The 21,174-nt window shown below is 45.9% G+C and overlaps 1 protein-coding gene across 1 annotated transcript in view; it reads right to left on the bottom strand.

Moving 5' to 3' along the window:
- Positions 1-10,581, bottom strand: part of LOC117042096 (inactive serine/threonine-protein kinase TEX14-like) — a 31,948-nt gene extending 21,367 nt beyond the window's left edge. The window contains exons 1-5 of the mRNA XM_033141570.1: positions 10,451-10,581; positions 8,249-8,391; positions 2,373-2,487; positions 1,349-1,514; positions 6-148 (exon numbers count right to left, since the gene is read on the bottom strand). Coding sequence (XP_032997461.1) covers positions 6-148; positions 1,349-1,514; positions 2,373-2,487; positions 8,249-8,391; positions 10,451-10,494 — 611 coding nt within the window. The 5' untranslated portion in view covers positions 10,495-10,581. The remainder of the gene's footprint in view (positions 1-5; positions 149-1,348; positions 1,515-2,372; positions 2,488-8,248; positions 8,392-10,450) is intronic.
- Between the last annotated feature and the right edge of the window lie 10,593 nt (positions 10,582-21,174).

The raw sequence follows: 21,174 nt of genomic DNA on the forward strand, positions 1-21,174 counted from the left end.
CTTACCAGAAGGAGGCAGATAAGAGCGAGGAGAGCGAGGAACGCAGGCTGCGTGGTGATGCTGCTAGAGCTTTGGAATACATCAACAGGTCCCCGTGCTGCACCAGCATAGACATCTGACCACAGCACCGCTGGATGAAATCCATGACCTTGAGGCAACAGAAAAGAGAGGAGCTAGACAGCAGAACAGCACTCCACAATAGCCGTGATTTAAGTTGAGATTTCTGCATCGCGGGGGGTAGGACTTGGTGTTAGGCATCAGGGAATTGGCTTCCTCTCAACTTGGCCGTAGATAAGAAGAACAAAAGAAAGTGAGGCTTCTTACCAGTTAGAATCTTTAATAACCACAGCAAGAGACAACAGAACACATCTCTCTAGAATGGCGGTGTTCCCAACTAAGGCTTACTCCCCTTCCGTCCCTATTAATCTACGCCACTCCTAAATCTTGTAACCTGAGCTCGTACCCTCTGTGCTTTCTGTTCTGCCACTTTCTCAGCTCTCCTTGACCTTGGGGAGAAGGGATGGATGCTTTCCAGAGAGAGTGAATCTGTTAACCCTCTCTCTTCCAGTGTTTCTTCTCCTAGCTGTTCCCCATCCATTATTTCCCAGCTTCTGCCTTCTGCACTATGCCCCTCTGCAAACCACTGTTCTAAATCTATAATGTCCTGCTGCTCCTGGGAAGAATCAGGGTTGGGGTGGGGAAGGTACCTCCCAGGATCTACGCCCTGGGATTTTTGCATCATAGATGCCCTTACCTCAACCTTTTGTTTTAAACCCACAAGCTTAATTTGCCCAGGGGCATCTCTCTATATGAATGAGCAAGTGCAAATATTATGCAAATTTGTGTTGTCATGGGTTGTGCCCTGGCCGCGAGTCTCTTATCATTATTATGGCGCTTGGCGAATAAAGAGTCTCCAAGCGACTTGCAACTCTTTAAAAGCATAAAGCTTGCCACAGAATCAGAGGAAAACACTATGTGTTACAATAAAAGCCACACAATAGCCTATAAAGCAAACCCAACGAAACAGCAGTAGAACCACACCATCAAAAACAGGCTTCAAAATCATCCCCAATTTGTCAAAAAGGTAAGTTTTCACCTGGCAAAACCCCCTTGCATGAAGGCTAATGAGTGGGCTGCTGGAGGAAAGGGGGAGCAACATTTTGGTCCTTCCACTCAACCCTGCATAGATACTAGAGAGGGCTGTCAGAGGAGGGACAGCCCTCTCCAGCCCTGCTTTGCCAGCCTCCAACAAGGAAGCATTCCCCCCCCCCCCCTACGTAACCTTTATGGTTTATTTCCACGACTGCTCTAGAAATAAGACATGTCAGCCTGGTGAAGTTGTAAATACCTCAGCATTCTGCTCGCTCCCAGCTAGCTGGGCCCAGTCTTTAGGGGTCTGCCCCTTTTGATCGTGGAATCTTAGATCACCTCCAGCTTTCAGGATGTGGCCCAGAAGTTTCTGGTGGCCTGAAATAGCAGCTGCATGGACTGGGGTGCTACCATCATAACAACGGCTTTGGGGTGGGGGGGGGAAGAGTAGGAGAAAGAGGCGTTAGGGTGCAAAGAACAGGGGACAAGTGAAATTCTACCAGCCATAGTTTTTTTAATCAGAAATGCCTTTTTAGCTGATAGAGTTAATGCACAGATCTCTGGGTACTCAGTTGTATTCCCTGTTAGCCAAATGATTTACAGTTCCCTGTTAGCCAAATGATATGCTGTCTCAAGCATATCCGGCGCCATGGTGCAAAGCTCCCTCTGGTGCCCCCCCCCCCCGTTTCCCACAGTTGTTGACTTTTTTTTTAGGGAGGACGGCACTGCCAGTGGGGCTGGAAGAGGCAGAGACTGGACGCGGCGCCTCCCAGCTCAGCTGGCCACTTCGTGCCACGGTGGCCATGGCAGACGGAGGCTTTGGGTGTGGTGCTGCTTCAGCGCGGGTGGCATGGCGGAGGTGGGCGAGGGCCCCGCGCCACTAGCCTCTATGGGTAAGACGCCCCTGATGATTTACGCTTTGAAAGACAAGCCCTTTGCGGCTAGAGAAGAACTGATTCAGAGCCTGACAAAAAAAATGTTTTAAGGTCTTTCCCCCATAAGAGTCATCAATGTTTACAAATCTGAAACTTAAGGTTTATACAGCCAATGGTAGCCAATACTCTTTGGGGTAAATATGAGGAGCTGGTATCATATATGGGAAACACTGCTATGGGTGTCACGACAAAATGTTAGCTAATGGCTGCGGGGGGGAGAGGTGATAGTACTCCATAGAGGTGAGCATCGTCCCCATGAAAAGCACTGATGTTTTAAGAGGGAGACAGGCCTTCTCAAGAACAGCTAGTTTTCCAGGCACTGCCTCTAAGAATTTTGTTACCACTCACTGGTTGGGGTTGGCGCCAAAGTGCAGAAATAGCCGGACTACTGGGACGTGTCTCAGTAGGGCAGCAAGATATAAACCCGTCTGTCCGGAAGCATTGTGGCAGTCCACATCCACACCTGAAGAAGGAAACACAAACGGTGTTCATGAACAACGGCAAGAGTTTGTTGAAGAGATAAAGACTGCAGGGGATTGGACCAGACGACCCTCGTAGTCCCTCTACTATTCTATGAGTCTATGGTACCAGAATGCACTGTTTCTATTTCAAATAGCAAAACCTAGTCTTGTCCCATGTCTAAGTAGCATATCCATACAGAAGCACATCTAACACCTGACTTCCCCTCAGTCTATAACCCAACTAGCCCCATTCGGCCCTCATATTCTGTCAGGATGAGCAACTGTGCTGCGATGCAATTTACCAGAGGGAAGTTAAAAGGTAAAGGTAAAGGGACCCCTGACCATTATCAGTGTTTGTTTTAAAGGTTCTGATCTCCTTTTTCTCCTTCGCCTGTTCCTCGAACCCGCACCGGCACAAAGGAGTCTTTGAGCAGAGTATCTTTGCAGAGTACTGCTTTATTCTTAAAAGAGTCTTTGTCTGCAAACACGACTAACAGCTATTACACACACCAGCACTACCAGCTCTAACCAACCAACAAAATACTAACATTTCACATTTCAACCACTTTATATACACAGGTACAATTTGGTGAGAAATAGCATGAGTCATCGCAGGCTGCTGACTCATGCTGACTTTCTTCTTTTTAGTATTAAAGGAACAGCGGCCAATTTTCTAATAGCCGTGACACCCCTTCTGTTTCTTTAAATACAAAAACTCCAACAGAAAACAAAACATACATATACTATATACCGGTACATAAACCCAGTTTTGTCATCAATTCCTTATGACTTGTTGCTGGCAAAGGCTTGGTAAACAAATCAGCAATATTATCATGTGACTGACAATACTCCAGTTTGATAATTCCATTCTGTACACAATCTCTAACATTTGCATGACGAATAGCGATGTGTTTTGATGCAGATTTCATTATTTCTGAGCCCGCTAGTGCAATACACGATTGACTATCCTCATACACTTTGATGGGCAAATCCACTTTACAATCCAGATCTTTCAGTATCTGAATAAACCACATGATTTCATTACATGCTAGTGATAGACTTCCATATTCTGCCTCACAGGATGAAGTTGCAACAAATCCCTGTTTCTTTGATCTCCATCCCATTAGGGAATTGGCAAACATTATAACCATTCCACTTGTGGATTTTCTGGTAGCTACACAGCTTCCCCAGTCTGCATCAACAAATGCTTCTAATCTCTCATCTTGTGTACTAGATATCTTCAAACATATATTTAATGTCCCCCTTAGATATCTAATAATCCTTTTCACAGCACACCAATCCACCGTACTGGGTTTAGATACACGTTGGCTCAGAATATTTGTAGCACATGCAATGTCTGGCCTTGACCACTGACTTAAATACAACAATGATCCGATTTTTGAGTGATACAATTCAGGCTGATCAAATTCATCATTACACATTATCTTTTGGAAATCTGGTATCATGGGAGTCTGAACTGGCTTGCAGTCTTCCATGCCAAACTGCTCTATTAAATGAAGAATTTTCTCTTTCTGACTTAATAGGAAGCTTCCATCAGCTTCCCTCCTTACTTCTACTCCCAAGTAGTTGCTTACAGGCCCTAGGGCTTTAAGTTTAAACCTCTTTTCCAGTTGACTTGCAAGTTTCTGGATCTCATCTGTGGAACTCCCTGCTACAAGCAAATCATCAACGAAGACTAGGAGTATTAGATATTTGTCACCAGTTCCCTTAGTGTACAGGCATGGATCAGCTACACTCTTTTTAAAACCAAGCTTTATAAGGGCTTCATTTAAATACTGATTCCAGCATCTTCCACTTTGTTTGAGACCATAGACAGCCTTTTTTAAACGCCAAACTGCACCATTTCCATCTTCAAAACCAGGAGGTTGTTTCATTAACACTTCATGGTCTAAATTTGCATTCAGATATGCAGTATCAACATCAAAATGGTGCACTACTAATTGTCTTACAGCAGCAACAGACAGCATTAAACGGAAAGTTTCACTTTTTACAGTGGGAGAAAACACTTCATCATAACTTTCCCCTTTAATCTGAGTGAAACCTCTGGCTACAAGTCTGGCTTTAAAACGTGGCTCTCCAGATGCAAGGGTTTTTCTTTTGTAGACCCACTTGCATGATACCACCCTGCCACTAGGTGGCGCCATTACAGTCTCAAACACTTTATTACGTTTGAAAGAGTCCATTTCTTCTTTCATAGCTTGTTGCCACAAAGCACGTTCCCCAGGGGGTAAGCCTAAGACTTCATCATAGCTTTGTGGCTCTACACAAGTCACATTACATACTCTCACTCCTCCTATGGTGAAACGTTGAGGAGGTACACCCTTATTTGTACGCTGAGAGCGTCTAGGCAAAACTACTTGTTCCTGCTCTCTTACATCAGGCTCCTCTTCCTCTGGGGAAGAGGTATTATCTATTGTCTCATCTTTTGGGGAAATCTGTGCCTCCTCCTCACCATGATCTTGTGTTTCCAATGGCTGCAAAGAAACCTCTTCTCTTGCTTGCAGGGGTAGTAGGCAATCTGGGTTAGCATGGATCATGGTCCACCTGTCTTGGTCAGCGAAGTCTGCACTTCGTGACAGAACCACGCGTCCTGGGCATAAATTAAAACGCCACCCTTTGCCATAGGACTGATAGCCCACAAATCGCAGTTTCTGTGCTCTAGCGCCCCCTTTTTGGCGCTGTCCTTTGGGGATATTTACATGTGCCCAAGAACCCCAATTATGGAGCATTGACCAATCTGGTTCTTTTCCAAACAACACACGATAAGGTATATCTTTTATAGAGCTTGTCCAGGTTCTGTTAATCAAAAAATTTGCTGTGAGGAAAGCCTCACCCCACAGCCTATGGTTGTGACCTAATCCTGCATCCACTAGCAGGCAGTCCTTTACTGACTGTATTACAGCCCCACGTCTCTCACACAGACCATTTTCTGCAGGGCTATAAGGGTTGGTCAAACGATGAGTAATACCCTTATGTCGCAACCACGCCCCAAACTGTTTGTTCAAAAATTCACCACCCCTATCTGTTTGTAACTGTACAACAGGGCGATTGAAGAGCTTTTCAACTTGGACAACCCATTCTCTGAATGTGGGGAAACACTCTGATTTCTGCTTTAACAAAAACAGCCAACTAAAACGTGATTTATCATCTATTACCAGAAAAGCATATCTGGCGCCCCCTTCAGTCTGTTGTGGAAAAGGGCCTATCACGTCACAATGGACAAGTTCTAAAACCTCTTTAGATACCCTATCACTTTTAGAAGCCACAGGCTTTCTCTTAGATTTTGCCATTTTACATACATTACAGTCTAGGAAACAATTGCAACTGTTTACTTTCAGGTTCTTACACACCTTTTGCATCTCTGAAAGTACACGAAAATTAGCATGACCCAATTTTCTATGTAGTTCATGTACACACCCTTTATGAACTGGCAAATTCTCCTGAACCACTTGGGCTACCTTAACAGGTTTGTTTTGCATTACATATAACCCATTTTCCAACTTTGCATGGCCACATACCTCAGCTCCATTCTTTATCAGACAACCATCCTGTGTGAACTGAATACTATACCCTGCTTTGATCAAACAGCTTACAGACAGTAAACAGTAGTCCAAACTGCTGACAAACAGAGTATCTGGTAGAGTAGTGTTCAAACACTCCAAAAAACATGTCCCCTGGCCATCAATCTTGCTTTTATAACCATCAGCAAGATAGATTGAGTCTTTTCGGTTGACTGGCTTCCTCAGGGTCCTAAAGTCCTTCCGGCTATTGCAGATGATTTTGCTGCTGCCAGAGTCCAGCAACCACGTTCCTCGAGGTATATTCCTCTCCTCTCGAGAAAGTGCCGACACAAACTGAGCAGAACGCGTGTTCCTCTTCCCTGAAGAGAACCCCTTCTGCTTGCGTTTCTGCGTCGATTGCTGTCTCTGCTCCACATCATCTCCTGGCAGCTTGGCCCTGCATTGACGTTGAAGATGTCCGGGTTGGTTGCATCGATAGCATCTCCTCACCGCCATGGCCAAATCAGTTTCTTGGCGTTGCTGTATTTGCAGATTATGCTGCTGGCCCCCTCGGTTGTTACTCCTCTGCTCCTGGAGTTCAGTCTGCCTATCTGACCTTCTTTCCGCTTCCTCGGTCAACCTTCCAACCACATACTCAAGGGTCAGATCTCGGGGACGCATACTCTCCATGCTGTTAATCACAGGCAACCAGCTTTCAGGTAAACTTGAAAGGATAATGTAGGTCTGGTCAGTCTCATCATAACGCTTCCCTCTTTGTTGTAATTGGAGGAAAAGAGATTTTAGCGTTTGCAGATGAGTTGCCAAACTCTCACCTTCCTTCATCACTGTCCTGAACAGCCTTCTAGTCAGAGAAATTATAGTTCCAGCAGTTTCTCTGACATGCATTGCCTTTAATAGACTCCAGCACTCAAACGCTGTACTGGCATTTGCAACATGTAATAACTGTGAGTTGCTTAAATACAGCATTATTTGGGTACGAGCCCTTTCATCTAGCCGTTTTTTCTCAACAGAGTCAGTTATGAAAACCTCATTTTCTACACAGTCCCACAGTCCATCTCGCCTCAGCAACTGCTGCATTCGTATTGACCATGTTAGCCAGTTGCTCTCAGTGAGTATTTCAAAGGGAATGCCTCCCCCAATATTAACAATCTGGGGAGACTGAAAATCTGCCATCCCAGCTGGTACCTGCTGAGCCTCTTCTATGGGGCCTTCAGCAATTTCCTCTGACTCACGTTTTAGAGTCTGCTCAGACGGTCCAGGCTGGCACCCACCGGCTTCTGGTTGCTGCCTCTGACGACCCTCAGGTCCCACCTGGCTTTGTAACCAATGCAGCCGCTCAGTGAGGCGCCTGTTACGGTCCTGGATCGAATCAAGCTGTTCCAGCAGCCAACACCGGATACTTTCCTGCTGCTCCAGCGTTGACTTAGACAGCCTGCTCCCTTCTGAGATGCTGTTAGTCGTCCCACACTCTGCTTATGCTCAGGAACACTGGGCCCATAACCTATCAGTGTTTGTTTTAAAGGTTCTGATCTCCTTTTTCTCCTTCGCCTGTTCCTCGAACCCGCACCGGCACAAAGGAGTCTTTGAGCAGAGTATCTTTGCAGAGTACTGCTTTATTCTTAAAAGAGTCTTTGTCTGCAAACACGACTAACAGCTATTACACACACCAGCACTACCAGCTCTAACCAACCAACAAAATACTAACATTTCACATTTCAACCACTTTATATACACAGGTACAATTTGGTGAGAAATAGCATGAGTCATCGCAGGCTGCTGACTCATGCTGACTTTCTTCTTTTTAGTATTAAAGGAACAGCGGCCAATTTTCTAATAGCCGTGACAACCATCAGGTCCAGTCGTGTCTGACTCTGGGGTTGCGGCGCTCATCTCGCTCTATGGGCCAAGGGAGCCAGCGTTTGTCCGCAGACAGCTTCCAGGTCACGTGGCCAGCCTGACAAAGGCGCTTCTGGCAAACCAGAGCAGCGCACGGAAACGCTGTTTACCTTCCTGCTGGAGTGGTACCTATTTATCTACTTGCACTTTGACGTGCTTTCGAACTGCTAGGTGGGCAGAAGCTGGGACCGAGTAACGGGAGCTCACCCCGTGGCAGGGATTCAAACCGCCGACCTTCTGATCAGCAATCCCTAGACTCTGTGGTTTAACCCACAGCGCCACCTGGGACGTTACCTACACAGAATTTGAAACAGATTGGCTTTACCTCTCTTCAGCAGTATCTTGGCTTTCTTGACCTTGCCCTCAATAGCATGCCTAAGTAACTGCCCCTCCAGAGATTCAGGGTCTGTAATGTAGCCTAGGCTCACGGGACAGCTTGGTGGAAGCACTGGGGACTGTGGCATCACACTAGAGAGAGAGAGAGAGAGAGAGAGAGAGAGAGAGAGAGAGTTCATGGTTTAAAAAGAGGTAGAGAGAAGTGAAGGTAGGAAGCCATATTGAAAAGGAACCTAGCTCTCACGTGTGCTTGGCAAAACTATTAGGGCTATCACTGGATTAAAGAAATATTAGCAGATTAAACACTACTGTATCTTTAAATGATTAAGCAATTGTATTTGCGAATGCCAAAAAAGTTGTGAAGCCTGCCTGCTTTGTTTTTGCAACATTAGCAAGCCATTATGTCCCTTACAGTGCTGCAATATTTAGCTGATGTTCTGCAATCAAAAGTTCAAGACTAGTTTTTTCATTATTTGCTTTTTATCAGAATTTAAACCATGCTACACCGATTGTGCCTATCTTTTTAATTGATAAAGGGTATGTAATCAATTCATGTTATGAAGTTATTAAACGCCGAAGCCCAAAAAATATTTTTCAGTGTGTGTATTTAGTAAGATTTTCTGTTCTGGCAAACAGTTGTGGGTAGGGCTTAATCTTTTTACAGGACAATCCTGAAGATGTTTTCACAGAGGCATGTCTCATTGATTTGAAATGAACAAGTGTGGTAAATGTGCTAAAGATTGCACATACAAGTATCTTCACACCTCAAATTACTTAAATGCCTCCCTTCCCATTGTTTTGTCAGGCTCTGATGAAAGGCATAGTAAATGAGGCTATTGTTTGTTCCAAGTTTTATTGTGTTTTTAATATTCTGTTGGGAGCCACCCAGAGTGGCTGGGGAAACCCAGCCAGATGGGCAGGGTATAAATAATAAATTTATTATTATTATTATTATTTGTGGCTACATTCCAACATACAAGCCAAATAATAAGAGGTTGGATTTCTGGCTCCTAACACTCCAGAGAAGTGTCACTTGGAACTGCAAAATCTGTTTTGCAGTGTGCAAAGGTAACATTCTGAAATAAGGGGCATACATAATTTTCTGAGATCTTTTGGAACAAACTGCATTCCTTCAGAATAAGGAATATGTGGTATTCTTTTGTACGTGGATTTCCAGAGAAAGTGGAAACTGAAACAGAACATGGCTTGTTGGTACAGCACTAATGAAAATTCAAGCCTACCTGGAAATCCCAGCTGCAAATGCTCATGGATATGGGGAGCGCACTCTGCCTACGTTCCGAGGTCCTATCATTGATTCTTAATTCCTAAATCCGGGGGCGGGGGCTAAACCTTGGTTCAAATTTTGAGCCATTTATGTCAAAATTACAGGGAATTTTGAACTTCCAAAACAACTCAGCAGGCAGAGAAAAACATCCATGCCAACTCTTCACTGCAATAAAACCCGAGTCCCGACTAAAATGGTAATTTTTGAATAAACGTGCAAGCTCAGCCCTTGTTTCAATTATTCTAACTCAAGTATACAAACTACAAGGGGCGGGGAAGAAAATAATAAAGCTTTAACACTGAGCTGATGCGGTTAAAAATAAATCCCTTTTTCATCCCAAGGGCTCAAAGTTAAATTGCGTGCGCGCGGGTGCGAAAGAGACAAGAAACTCAGAATAGGCTGAGAACGACTCAAGCGCCGCCTAGGAGACGGCGGCCTTAAAAGCCGCTCTTTCTCCGGATTGGCTGGCGAGGATGCGCAATGTGCGGACGGGCGGTTTGTTATTTTTAACGGCCGAGGTGCTGGGAGGAAACCGCCAAGTGAGGAGGGCAGGAATTCACAAAAACACGGACTGGGCAGCGCAGGCGCAGACGGAGGCACGTCAGGAGCCCAGGGCCAAGCGGGGCCTCTTAAGGCCGCGCTGCTCCAGTTAGTCGGTTACGGAGCGCTGAGGTGCTTGGGCGGTCGCTCACCACCTCTGAGCATGTTAAAAGGGCAACGTGGGGATTTCCACTGGAAAAGCGTTGGGAAATAGTCCGGAGCCCCCGCCTCCCGCCCCGTTGCAGCATGTTGCAACACCCTGAAGTTTCCCAATTGCCACTCCCAAAACAAAAGGGACTTGCACACGACTCGTTCCTGGTGGTGGGATTCAAAGGATGCCTGGGGGGGGCGGGGCGGAGGGAAGACCTTTGCTGAAGATAGGAATTTCCAGGCAGGTGCTTCAAATTCATGGTGGCGGGATGGAAGAAGGATGGAGAGATGAGAGTCGTGCCGAGAGAGACGTGGCGTGTGCGCGCCTCTGCGGAGAACAGCGGTCTCTGGGTTGCAGAGAACGCTTGGATATCAGAACGCTCCATATAGAACACGTTTGTGATGAAACACTTCTCCCGTTATAACGCTCCCTCGATGTTGCAACGCCCCCTTCCTAAGGTGCCTTCAGACGTGATGGGCAAGCGGGGTGGGACACGCAAACGCACAGAGGAAATGAAATACAGTGTTGTGATTTGGGGGGGGTGGGGAGCTTGACAGTGTGGGTCTGTATGATGCCTGAGCAGACTATGTTTCCTAGCTCCTCCCCCTTTTCAAGGTGAGCAGTGTGGATCCATTTACAGTGGGATCAGGTGTTAAACATGGTTGCGTTATCGCCCCAACTCTATTATGTTCATTGCCATGATCCTACACTTTGTTGAAGGGAAACTCCCCACCGAGTAAAAATCATATATCGAACAGATGGAAAGCTCTTTAATCTGAGCAGGCTGAAAGCAAAGAGTAAGGTATTTTAACATCCGTCATAGAGCTTCAGTATGGTGATGACAACGTAGTGTGCGTACGTTCAGAGGATGACCTCCAAACCATCCTAAATAGCTTCGCAGAAGCTTACGAAAAGCTTGGCCTATCGCTCAGCATCCAAAAAACCAAAGTACTGCACCAAACAAGCACAAAACAACCCCTCTGCAGTGTCACAAAAACAACTCAATGGTGTAACACTGGAAAATGTCAAGCACTGCTCCTACCTGGGCAGTTACCTTTCCATACTGGCCAGATGTTGATCCTGTGTCTCTTCTAACTCCTGGGGTCCTGAGTCCAGAAAGGGTTAAAATCTAATGGTGGATCCCTGTCAGCACTGGATTTTAGGTGCTGTGGGTGGTTGCCCCACACAGGGCACTAAGTGAAGGGGGTGCAAAATTGAGAAGATTGGAAGTGGCTGTCTGTCAGAGGGCAAGTAGGTGGGCCCAGCTCGCCTCCCTCCTCTGGCTGGTAGTTAGAAGGATAATAGTTGGAGTTGTGTGTGAGAGCTAAAACCAAGAAGCAAGCAGAAGCCAGAGAGAGCCATGCTTCATTTCTGTTTGATTCCAAGGCATTGACATCGGGAGAAGCAAGACGTTTCTGGCATGTTAATGCTATGAACATGTTAGGCCCAGGTTGCATATACAGTGGTACCTCTGTTTACGAGCACCTCTGGTTATGTATCCTTCGGGATATGCACACGGCAAACCCGGAAGTATTTTTCTGGGTTTTGTGCGCGCATGCGCAGAAATGCTCTACCATGCCGCACGCATGCACAGAACAGGCACCTCCGGTTGCAAAAACCTCGGGATCCAACCAGAGCTCCGGAACGGATCCCGTCTGCACCCCGGGGTACCACTGTATGTGTAAGTACCAAACTTAAAACCATGGAGAGACCTGGTCTGAACAGAGACATTGGATTCTTATCTCATTATACATGATTTAGCTATTTTTAACCATCTCACCCCTTACTTTCTCCTGTAAGACCAATTGCAGTCGTTAACAGTCGTCAACAGGTTTACCACACCTATCGGCCAATCACCTATTCCCACCACCCTTCTGAGTAATACCCCTATAAGGGTCTGGTGACTTCTGTTTCAGTGTATCTGAAGAAGTGTGCATGCAAACGAAAGCTCATACAGTACTAAGAACAAACTTAGTTGGTCTCTAAGGTGCTACTGGAAGGATTTTTCAATTTATTTTTTTTACTATGGCAGACCAACATGTAACTACTTTCTTTTGTCTATCTTGAATCTTCCAAAATTCAGCTTAACTGGATGACTCTGAGTTCTGGTATTATGAGAGAAGTAGAAAAAAAACCTTTCTCTATCTACTGTCCTTTTTTCCACGCCTTGCATACATTTAAACACCTCTGACATGTCTCCTCTTCCTCGCCTCTTCTGTATAACTTTTCATCGTAAACAAGCAACTGCCACACACCTTCCAAAATACTGCCAGAGGTTACATCTCCCTTGCTCATCCCCTTCTTCCCAAAGCTGAGCTGGACACACTGCAGCTCCTTTCATATCGGACTTTTAAATTGCAGAGCTGTGAAATAATGTAAGGAGCTTTCATTTCGCACAGGTGGGTGACTCTTCGATGACCAGCTATGATTTCCCATTGCCTCAGCCCAGAGGATGCCGGAATAGTTGCAGACCCAGAGTTCCCAGTTGGAATGTTGTCATGCTCATGGTGGACAGGCAAATTTTAATATTGGTGCTTTCCCTCCTCTGTGCAAGAAGGCATAAAGCAAGTGGCAGTATTGGAAAAAGTGTTGCCACACGTCCACAATTTCCTGGAGATATATGGGATACTGTCGTCAGCAACAGTGTCTGGGCGGAAATCACAATAATGTCAGGGAACATGGAAGCTCATATCGGCCGTATTGTTTCTAGCTCAATTTTGCAAAACAAAACAAGCAAACAAAACAACAACAACAACTCAGCAACTTCTTTGGCAAAATAAAATAAAATAAAAAAGACCAGCTCAACAATTGTGCACAAAAAAATTCAACAACTTTTCTGTCCAGATTTTCACTGTTTGGAATATGGCATGGATGTTATCTCATTAAGGTAAAGGTTAAAAAGGTAAAGGAGCCCTGGACGGTTAAGTCCAGTCAAAGGTGACTATGGGGTTGCAACACTCATCTCGCTTTCAGGCCGAGGAAGCTGGTGTTTGTCCGCAAACAGCTTTCCAGGTCATGTGGCCAGCAGGACTAAACCGCTTCTCACGCAACAGGACACCATGACGGAAGCCAGAGCGCATGGAAATTCCATTTACCTTCCTGCCGCAGTGCTACCTATTTATCTACTTGCACTGGTGTGCTTTCGAACCGCTAGGTTGGCAGGAGCTGGGACACAGCAACGGGAGCTCACCCCGTTGCTGGGATTCGAACCGCCAACCTTCTGATCGGCAAGCCCAAGAGGCTTAGTGGTTTAGACCACACAAGAGCAGACTAGTATTGAAGAGTTTGAAGAGTTTGGATTTGATATCCCGCTTTATCATTACCCGAAGTAGTCTCAAAGCGGCTAACATTCTCCTTTCCCTTCCTCCCTCACAACAAACACTCTGTGAGGTGAGTGGGGCTGAGAGGCTTCAGAGAAGTGTGACTAGCCCAAGGTCACCCAGCAGCTGCATGTGGAGGAGCGGAGACGCGAACCCGGTTCCCCAGATTACGAGTCTACCACTCTTAACCGCTGCACCACACTGGCTCTATACACTAGCTGATATTTCTCCCTTCATCATGAGGATGAGACTGTACGAGTCACAGCTTTTATGAGGTTATTTATTGAGTTTGCAGCTTAGGTGAGCCTTGAAATATGTAGAGCTCACACTCTCAGAGAACAACTGGGCATTATTTTGGCAATGTATAATCCCACTTGCAAGGGAGAGTCAGGTGAGGAAGGGGTGATTGTCCTTTCCACACATCTACAATTTTTTGTCTTCCAAATCTCTCCAACCACCAGCCGCCACCACCCAAATCCCACAGACTGTCCCCCCTCCCCCCCCATTCAGGCTCACTTCACATTTCAGGGCCAAAGGAAGTGATGACTGTCGGGGGCGGGGTATTTACAGGAGGAAACTGATGGGCGGAGTAGTCTACCCTCCCTCCTTCCATTTCTGCCCTTATAAGTTCCTCACAACTCCTGTAATTGTCTTACATGAGAGATGCAAGGTTGGGGACACTGTCTATCCTGAGTAACATCCATTTGTAAAATTTATGTGTATGCCAATTGTTGTAGCAGGTGGCCTTTGATTAAGGACGGGTGATTTCTGTCCATTTGCTTCTCTCGGTTTGTTATTTTCCCAATCTTAAAATTCATTTCTCCAAATTTACACATTTTTTGGTGATTAAAACAAAAAGACAAAACCCTTTTTGCCTAACATACACAAATTTGCATTTCCCCCATGTATTTTTGAATGCTACTTTATTTTTATTTATTGAATTCATCTCCTTCCCTTCCTTGTTAATACATGTATTTTCCTGTACACATCACCCTAGTATATGTGTGGGCTTTTTCTAATGCGCTACTTGGCTGGAGAACTGCATTGCTAAATCCAGAGAAGAGCAAATATGGGAGGTTGGCTGTAGTTCGGTTCATACATTGTTTGGGGAAGTGCAAATTTGGTAGGTTCACCTTTAATGTGTGAAGTGAACCAAATTCCTTCCATGTCCCTACCTTTGATGGACTAATAATCTTCCACAACCCAGTATTTTGTCCATCTAACCTAGTTTGCCTGATCTAAGCCCACAGTTTCACTAGGGAAGAAACAAAATGGCTGCCCACAGCATCCTCCAGGCACTTGGCGCAGTTTGCAACCTCTAATATTACTAATTAGGTAGTGAGCCCATAGGCAGGGCTGTGTTGTTTTAATCTGTATCAGGTACTTGGCTTGCTCTTAGGCCACTTAACAGACACGATTATTTGTGGTAGTAGCAGCAGCAAAGGGAAAATAGCGCTGTGCTAATCTTTTCATGTCAGTTTCTCTCACTTTCTCATTTTCCCAGTTTTCAGTCCACCATATTTCCACATTTGTTTGCTTTTGTTAGTTAGTCAACACAAAAACCCACCAGCATTTTAGAACCTAAGAGCCCTGCTGGATCGAGCCAAACACCCACCTAATCCAGCATTCTGCTCTCGCCGTGCCCAAAACATTTTGTATGTTATTTTCACCAATGACTAAGGAATAGTGCCTGCGTTTGCTTCCCCCTCCTTCCTCCCAAACCCCTTTCCTTTTGTGTCGTGTTTTCAACTTGTAGGCCCGAGTGCAGGGAATTCGCTTCATTTGCATCTGCTCATTGTGGCAGAAAGTGTTGCGTGATCCTTTATAACATGGATTGAGTTGTGTGTTCCCTTTTTGCTCTTCGCCATGCTGGCTCACAAACTAGGGAAGGGCCATAGCTAAAAGTATTGGCCCATATGTTTTGCATGCACAAGGACTCAGGTGGACAATCCCTGGCATTTCCGCTTCAAGGAGGCATCCCGAATCCACGGAAAACTGGTCCCAGCCACAATCATGGGCTATACAGGACTGCAGGTAAGACCAATTGCAGAAGGTAGGGGTTGGACCCACTGGCTAACTATGTGCCAAATATGTTGAACTGGTGGGCCTTGGTCTGCTCCACAGCACTTTGGATCACTCCACAATGGCTCACTTCACTGCATACTTTGGATCCTTTAGGAGTCTTGGTAGACCATAAGCTTGACATGAGTCGACAGTGTGATGCAGCAGCTAAAAAAGCCAATGCAATTCTGGGCTGCATCAATAGGAGTATAGCATCTAGATCAATGGAAGTACAGTGGTGCCCCGCTAGATGAAAATAATTCGTTCTACGAGTGTCTTCGTAGAGCGAATTTTTCGTCTAGCGAAGCGGCAATGCAGCGCGGAGGTTTTCGCGCCGAAAAAAACATTTTTTTTTCGTCTTGCGAGGCAGCCCCATTGACTTTTTTGTCTTGCGGGGCAGCCTTCCGCTAGCAAATGCCGTTCGTCTAGCAAGTTTTTCGTCTAGCGAGGCATTCGTCTAGCGGGGCACCACTGTAATAGTACCACTGTATTCCGCTCTGGTCAGACCTCACCTGGAATACTGTGTCCAGTTCTGGGCACCACAGTTCAAGAAGGATACTGACAAGCTGGAATGTGTCCAGAGGAGGGCAACCAAAATGGTCAAAGGCCTGCAAACGATGCCTTATGAGGAACGGCTTAGGGAGCTGGGTGTGTTTAGCCTGCAGAAGAGAAGGTTAAGGGGTGATATGATAGCCATGTTCAACTATATAAAAGGGTGTCATATAGAGGAGGGAGAAAGGTTTTCTGCTGCTCCAGAGAAGTGGACACGGGGCAATGGATTCAAACTACAAGAAAGAAGATTCCACCTAAACATTAGGAAGAACTTCCTGACAGTAAGAGCTGTTCGACAGTGGAATTTGCTGCCAAGGAGTGTGGTGGAGTCTCCTTCTTTGGAGGTCTTTAAGCGGAGGCTTGACAGCCACCTGTCAGGAATGCTTTGATGGTGTTTCCTTCTTGGCAGGGGGTTGGACTGGATGGCCCTTGTGGTCTCTTCCAACTCTGTGATTCTATGATTCTAGATTAGTTACACCTTCCCCGTGAAGTATGCACTGGAAATTGAGGTTTGTGGAATTATTGCAACAGGTTAAGCACAACAGACACACGTGGACACACATGTGACTTTTTGCTGTGTTAGGAAAGTGATGAGGAAATGCATTAAAAAGTACAGTATGGGGAAATGACTAGTTGAGGAGAATACATATAAGCTCCATGCAAACAGATAGAGGTGAAAGCTCATTATCAATAATTGTGTAGATTGCCAAAGGGGATTCAGAGGCCGGGCTGATAATAGAACTTCCCAGAACATCTAACGAAAGGAATGCGGAAAGTACAGGAGAGTCAGTATATGTCCCAGCATGCGAAAAAATTATTTGAGCTTGCTTCTAACAAGCAGGCCCTTGGCTGTGTACATATTATATCTTTAAAGCACATTCAGAGTATGTCCCCCCCCCCCTAAAGAATTATGGGCACCGTAGTTTAGCCCTCACAGAGTTACAATTTCCAGCAACCCTTAACAAACTACAGTGCCCAGAATTCTTTGAGGGAAACAATGTGCTTTAAATGTATGGACACATAAATTATCAGACGGAGAACATGAGGAAATATTGGAAGTAACTTTTCACCCTGAGAACGTCCACAATAGGTGAGGAACTTCACAGGTCCCCATCTTGGAAACGGAGTATTGACAAAGACATTATAGAGATCCAAACTGCTGTATAAAGTGCTGTGGAATCCTATAGGTCACTCATTTGAATTAACCGGGATGCAGACCTTTGGACAAGCACTTTGGTAAAAAGATTAGGATACAGCTCCACAGGCAGGTAGGCAGGTTGCAGATTCTGCACGGATAATGTTAAACGCCATTTACATTTGCAACAAAACAAGGAAGCCATTAGCATATTATAGCCCTTGATGCCGTCAAAGCTTTTGATTATGCGGAATGAGATTCGCTGCAAGATTTATGTCAAGGCTTCCTGCTGGAGTTACGTAAAAGTGTTACGACTCCAGAATCCAACAGCGATCAGTGAGCTCTGACCAGAGGTTCTGAATGTCTCATATCAGTTGCTACTACGTGAGTTGGAAAGAGAAGGCTGAGCGGGAACTTGCAAATAACCTGGAGGTCAGGGAAGGCCGGAGTCAGGATGGAATTTGAAAGGAAAATGGGGTGGCCATAGCTCAGTGATAGGATTGTGCTTTGCATACATGAGGTTCTAGCAGTGGAGGAGGAACCCTCTCCGGCACCCGGATGTGTGGCATCCTGCATGTGCACACTCAGTACAGAATGCCACTTGTGCGCAGTGGCTATATGGGCTATCGCTTGCACAGCTTCCATACAGACTGCGCATGTGCGACAACCGTACAAGATGCCATGCGAGAGGCAGCCCTTATGGACGCCCATATGGACGGTGCGCGAGAGTGGCAGCCTGTACAGACGCCATGCGAGCGGCGCCCATACGGACTGCGCACGCCCTCAGCCCCTCCACTGCTGGGGGGAGGCAGGGGCCATCTTGTCACCCCTCCCAGAGTAGCACACGGGGCGGCCCACCCCTGCACCCCACCCACTTCCTATGCCCCCAGGTTCTAGGTTTTAATTCCTCTCAACTGTGATTAAAGGTTGTCAGGTAATAGGGCTGGGAAGGGCCTCTACATGACAGCCTGAAGAACCATTGCTTGTCAGGGTACTGGGCCATTGCTTTGACAACCAGACTATGGAATTCCCTCGCCTGGGAAGGGATTGTCCCCATTCTTTATTGGCATTCTGGCATGCCATTGGGGGGGATGGACGACAGAGGGCATTTTTGTTTCACTGTGCTGTGTGCCTGCCTTTAGTTCTTATCTCCGATTTGATCTGTTATGACTCAGATTTGCAGACTGCCTCTCCGTTTTCATTTTGGGAGATTGAACCAAAGGCTTCTTAGAAACAGGGGATTTCAAAAACATATGTGTGAACCCAGCAAACGTGATGGTTTCACCTACGCAAGTGCAAGCAAACGTTTCTCTGTTCCTTTTCTTTCCCGGTTTGTGAGTGCAGGGAATGTCCTCTCTTGCTTGTCTTTTTGGATATCGGTAATTAAGCTCTTTCGACATTGCATAAGTGTACAACAGCATAACTGGCGTGACTAAAGGTGGATCCCAGGAGGATGTCACACCCAAACTCATTCCATGTATCCTGGGAAAAAAAACCAAAACCCTTGTTACCCTCGTGGCATCTTCCTAATTAGGCATATAGACGGAAGGCACCACCATGAAGATTGTTCAAGTGGATGCATATACTGTAATAATAGCCAACTTCTGGAAAAGCCATGTTGGATTTTGCATTGCATATTTGCCGCCACTATGAGTGTAGCAACAAAAAAAATGATTTTTTTTAATCACAGTGTTTTCACATGTTTGCAACAGTCTTTTCACATGTTTACAACCCAGTCCTAAATACTTTTTGTGAGAGTTTCATTGTACCATTGCCAGTGACAATCTGGTAAAGGGCCTTCTCTGTGGTGGCACTTCTCCCCGTGAAGCCCTCAAAAGGTCTTAGTAAATATCCCTTCAAAAATGCAGAATGTTCTGTTGCACATCCTCTGAAATGCATGGATGCAGCCCCTGAAAACTGTTCTGGAGGTCATTTCCTCTCCCCATAAATCCTGGGAACTGGAAAGTTGGGGGGAAGCAATCTCAGCCAGAAATTCTTAACCACCCTCTCTCCAAATCACCAACCACTTTGCCTGAAGCTTTGGCTATTAAACCTCAGTAAAACACACACACACACACACACACACACACACACACACACTGACATGTATTTATTATATAGGTAAAGGTAAAGGGACCCCTGACCGTTAGGTCCAGTCGCGGATGACTCTGGGGTTGCGGCGCTCATCTCGCATTACTGGCCGAGGGAGCTGGCGTACAGCTTCCGGGTCATGTGGCCAGCATGACTAAGCTGCTTTCTAGCAAACCGGAACAGCACACGGAAGCGCCGTTTACCTTCCCACCGGAGCGGTACCTATTTATCTACTTGCACTTTGATGTGCTTTCCAGCTGCTAGGTTGACAGGAGCAGGGACCAAGCAATGGGAGCTCACCCCATCGCGGGGATTCAAACCGCCAACCTTCTGATCGGCAAGCCCTAGGCTCTGTGGTTTAACCCACAGCGCCACCCGCGTCCCTATTATATAGATACAGGTAAAGGTAAAGGGACCCCCGACCAGTAGGTCCAGTCGTGGACGACTCTGGGGTTGCAGCACTCATCTCACTTTATTGGCCGAGGGAGCCGGCGTACAGCTTCCTGGTCATGTGGCCAGCATGACTAAGCCGCTTCTGGTGAACCAGAGCAGCGCACAGAAACACCATTTACCTTCCCGCTGGAGCGGTACCTATTTATCTACTTGCACTTTGACGTGCTTTTGAACTGCTAGGTTGGCAGGAGCAGGGACCGAGCAACAGGAGCTCACCCTGTCGCGGGGATTCGAACCGCCAACCTTCTAATCGACAAGCCGTAGGCTCTGTGGTTTAACCCACAGGCCCATCCAATTCATGACATGCAGAAGTGGCATGATGTTTTTTAATAACAGCAAAAAAAAGTTGTTCGTAGAAGTATTGTGCTGTGGGTAAAATGCACCAGAAGTTTATTTAAATTAGAGCACAAAGCCATATTTCCAGGACACAAAAAACGCCAAAAACCACGATTTTTCAATTTCCAGTTGTTTAACGATGATTTGCCCCCTCTTCAGGTTTACTTCATAGCAGAGAGTGTGGTGACTCATAGGCTAAAAGCAGTCAAAAGATGCTAAAGTAACTGACTCTGCTGGTTAAACTGGTTATGGGAAAAGTGGAGAAAAGCCAAGCCATGGGATTATAACCCACCCCCGCAGCCAGAGATCACGTTGTATGTTGATAGTCACCTATGCCTTTGGGGATAGTAAAGTAATATATTTTTAGGAACACCCAAGATTCATAATGTGGCATGTAGGCTTTTTAGTTATATCTGGATAAATTATTGTTTTTAAATGAGAATAAATGGCTATGGAAAAAGCCTTTCACACTTGGCTCCACGCAATGGACAGGACTGATCAGGATTCATCACTTAACCCTTTGTATCTAACTAGATTTCTCTTCTAACATGCTGGCTGGCACAACTACACACAGAAAACATTGCTCCAAATGTAGGCAGAGCACAAGGTTGTTTTGCCAACCAGATTCCAGAGAAATTCTAAACTGGGCTTTGGGGCGTTGATGCAAATGCAGAGAATCAGTAAACAAACATATTGCCATGTGCCACCCCGATTTCCAACTGATGTGAGATACCAGAGGTTCCAGGCTAGGGTTTGGTTTCCTTGGAATGAGGGATGGCAGATATGTCTTTATGATATATGTAGTTACAGATGGTAGCCGTGGTGGTCCGCCATTTGTTGTTGTTGTTCAGTGGTTCAGTTGTGTCTGACTCTTCGTGACCCCATGGACCAGAGCACGCCTGCCTATCTTTCACTGCCTCCCGCAGTTTGGCCAAACTCATGCCAGTCGCTTCAAGAACACTGTCCAACCATCTCATCCTCTGTCGTCCCC

The sequence above is a fragment of the Lacerta agilis genome, chromosome 2 (genome assembly GCF_009819535.1).
Source record: "Lacerta agilis isolate rLacAgi1 chromosome 2, rLacAgi1.pri, whole genome shotgun sequence".
Taxonomy (NCBI): Eukaryota; Metazoa; Chordata; class Lepidosauria; order Squamata; family Lacertidae; genus Lacerta; species Lacerta agilis.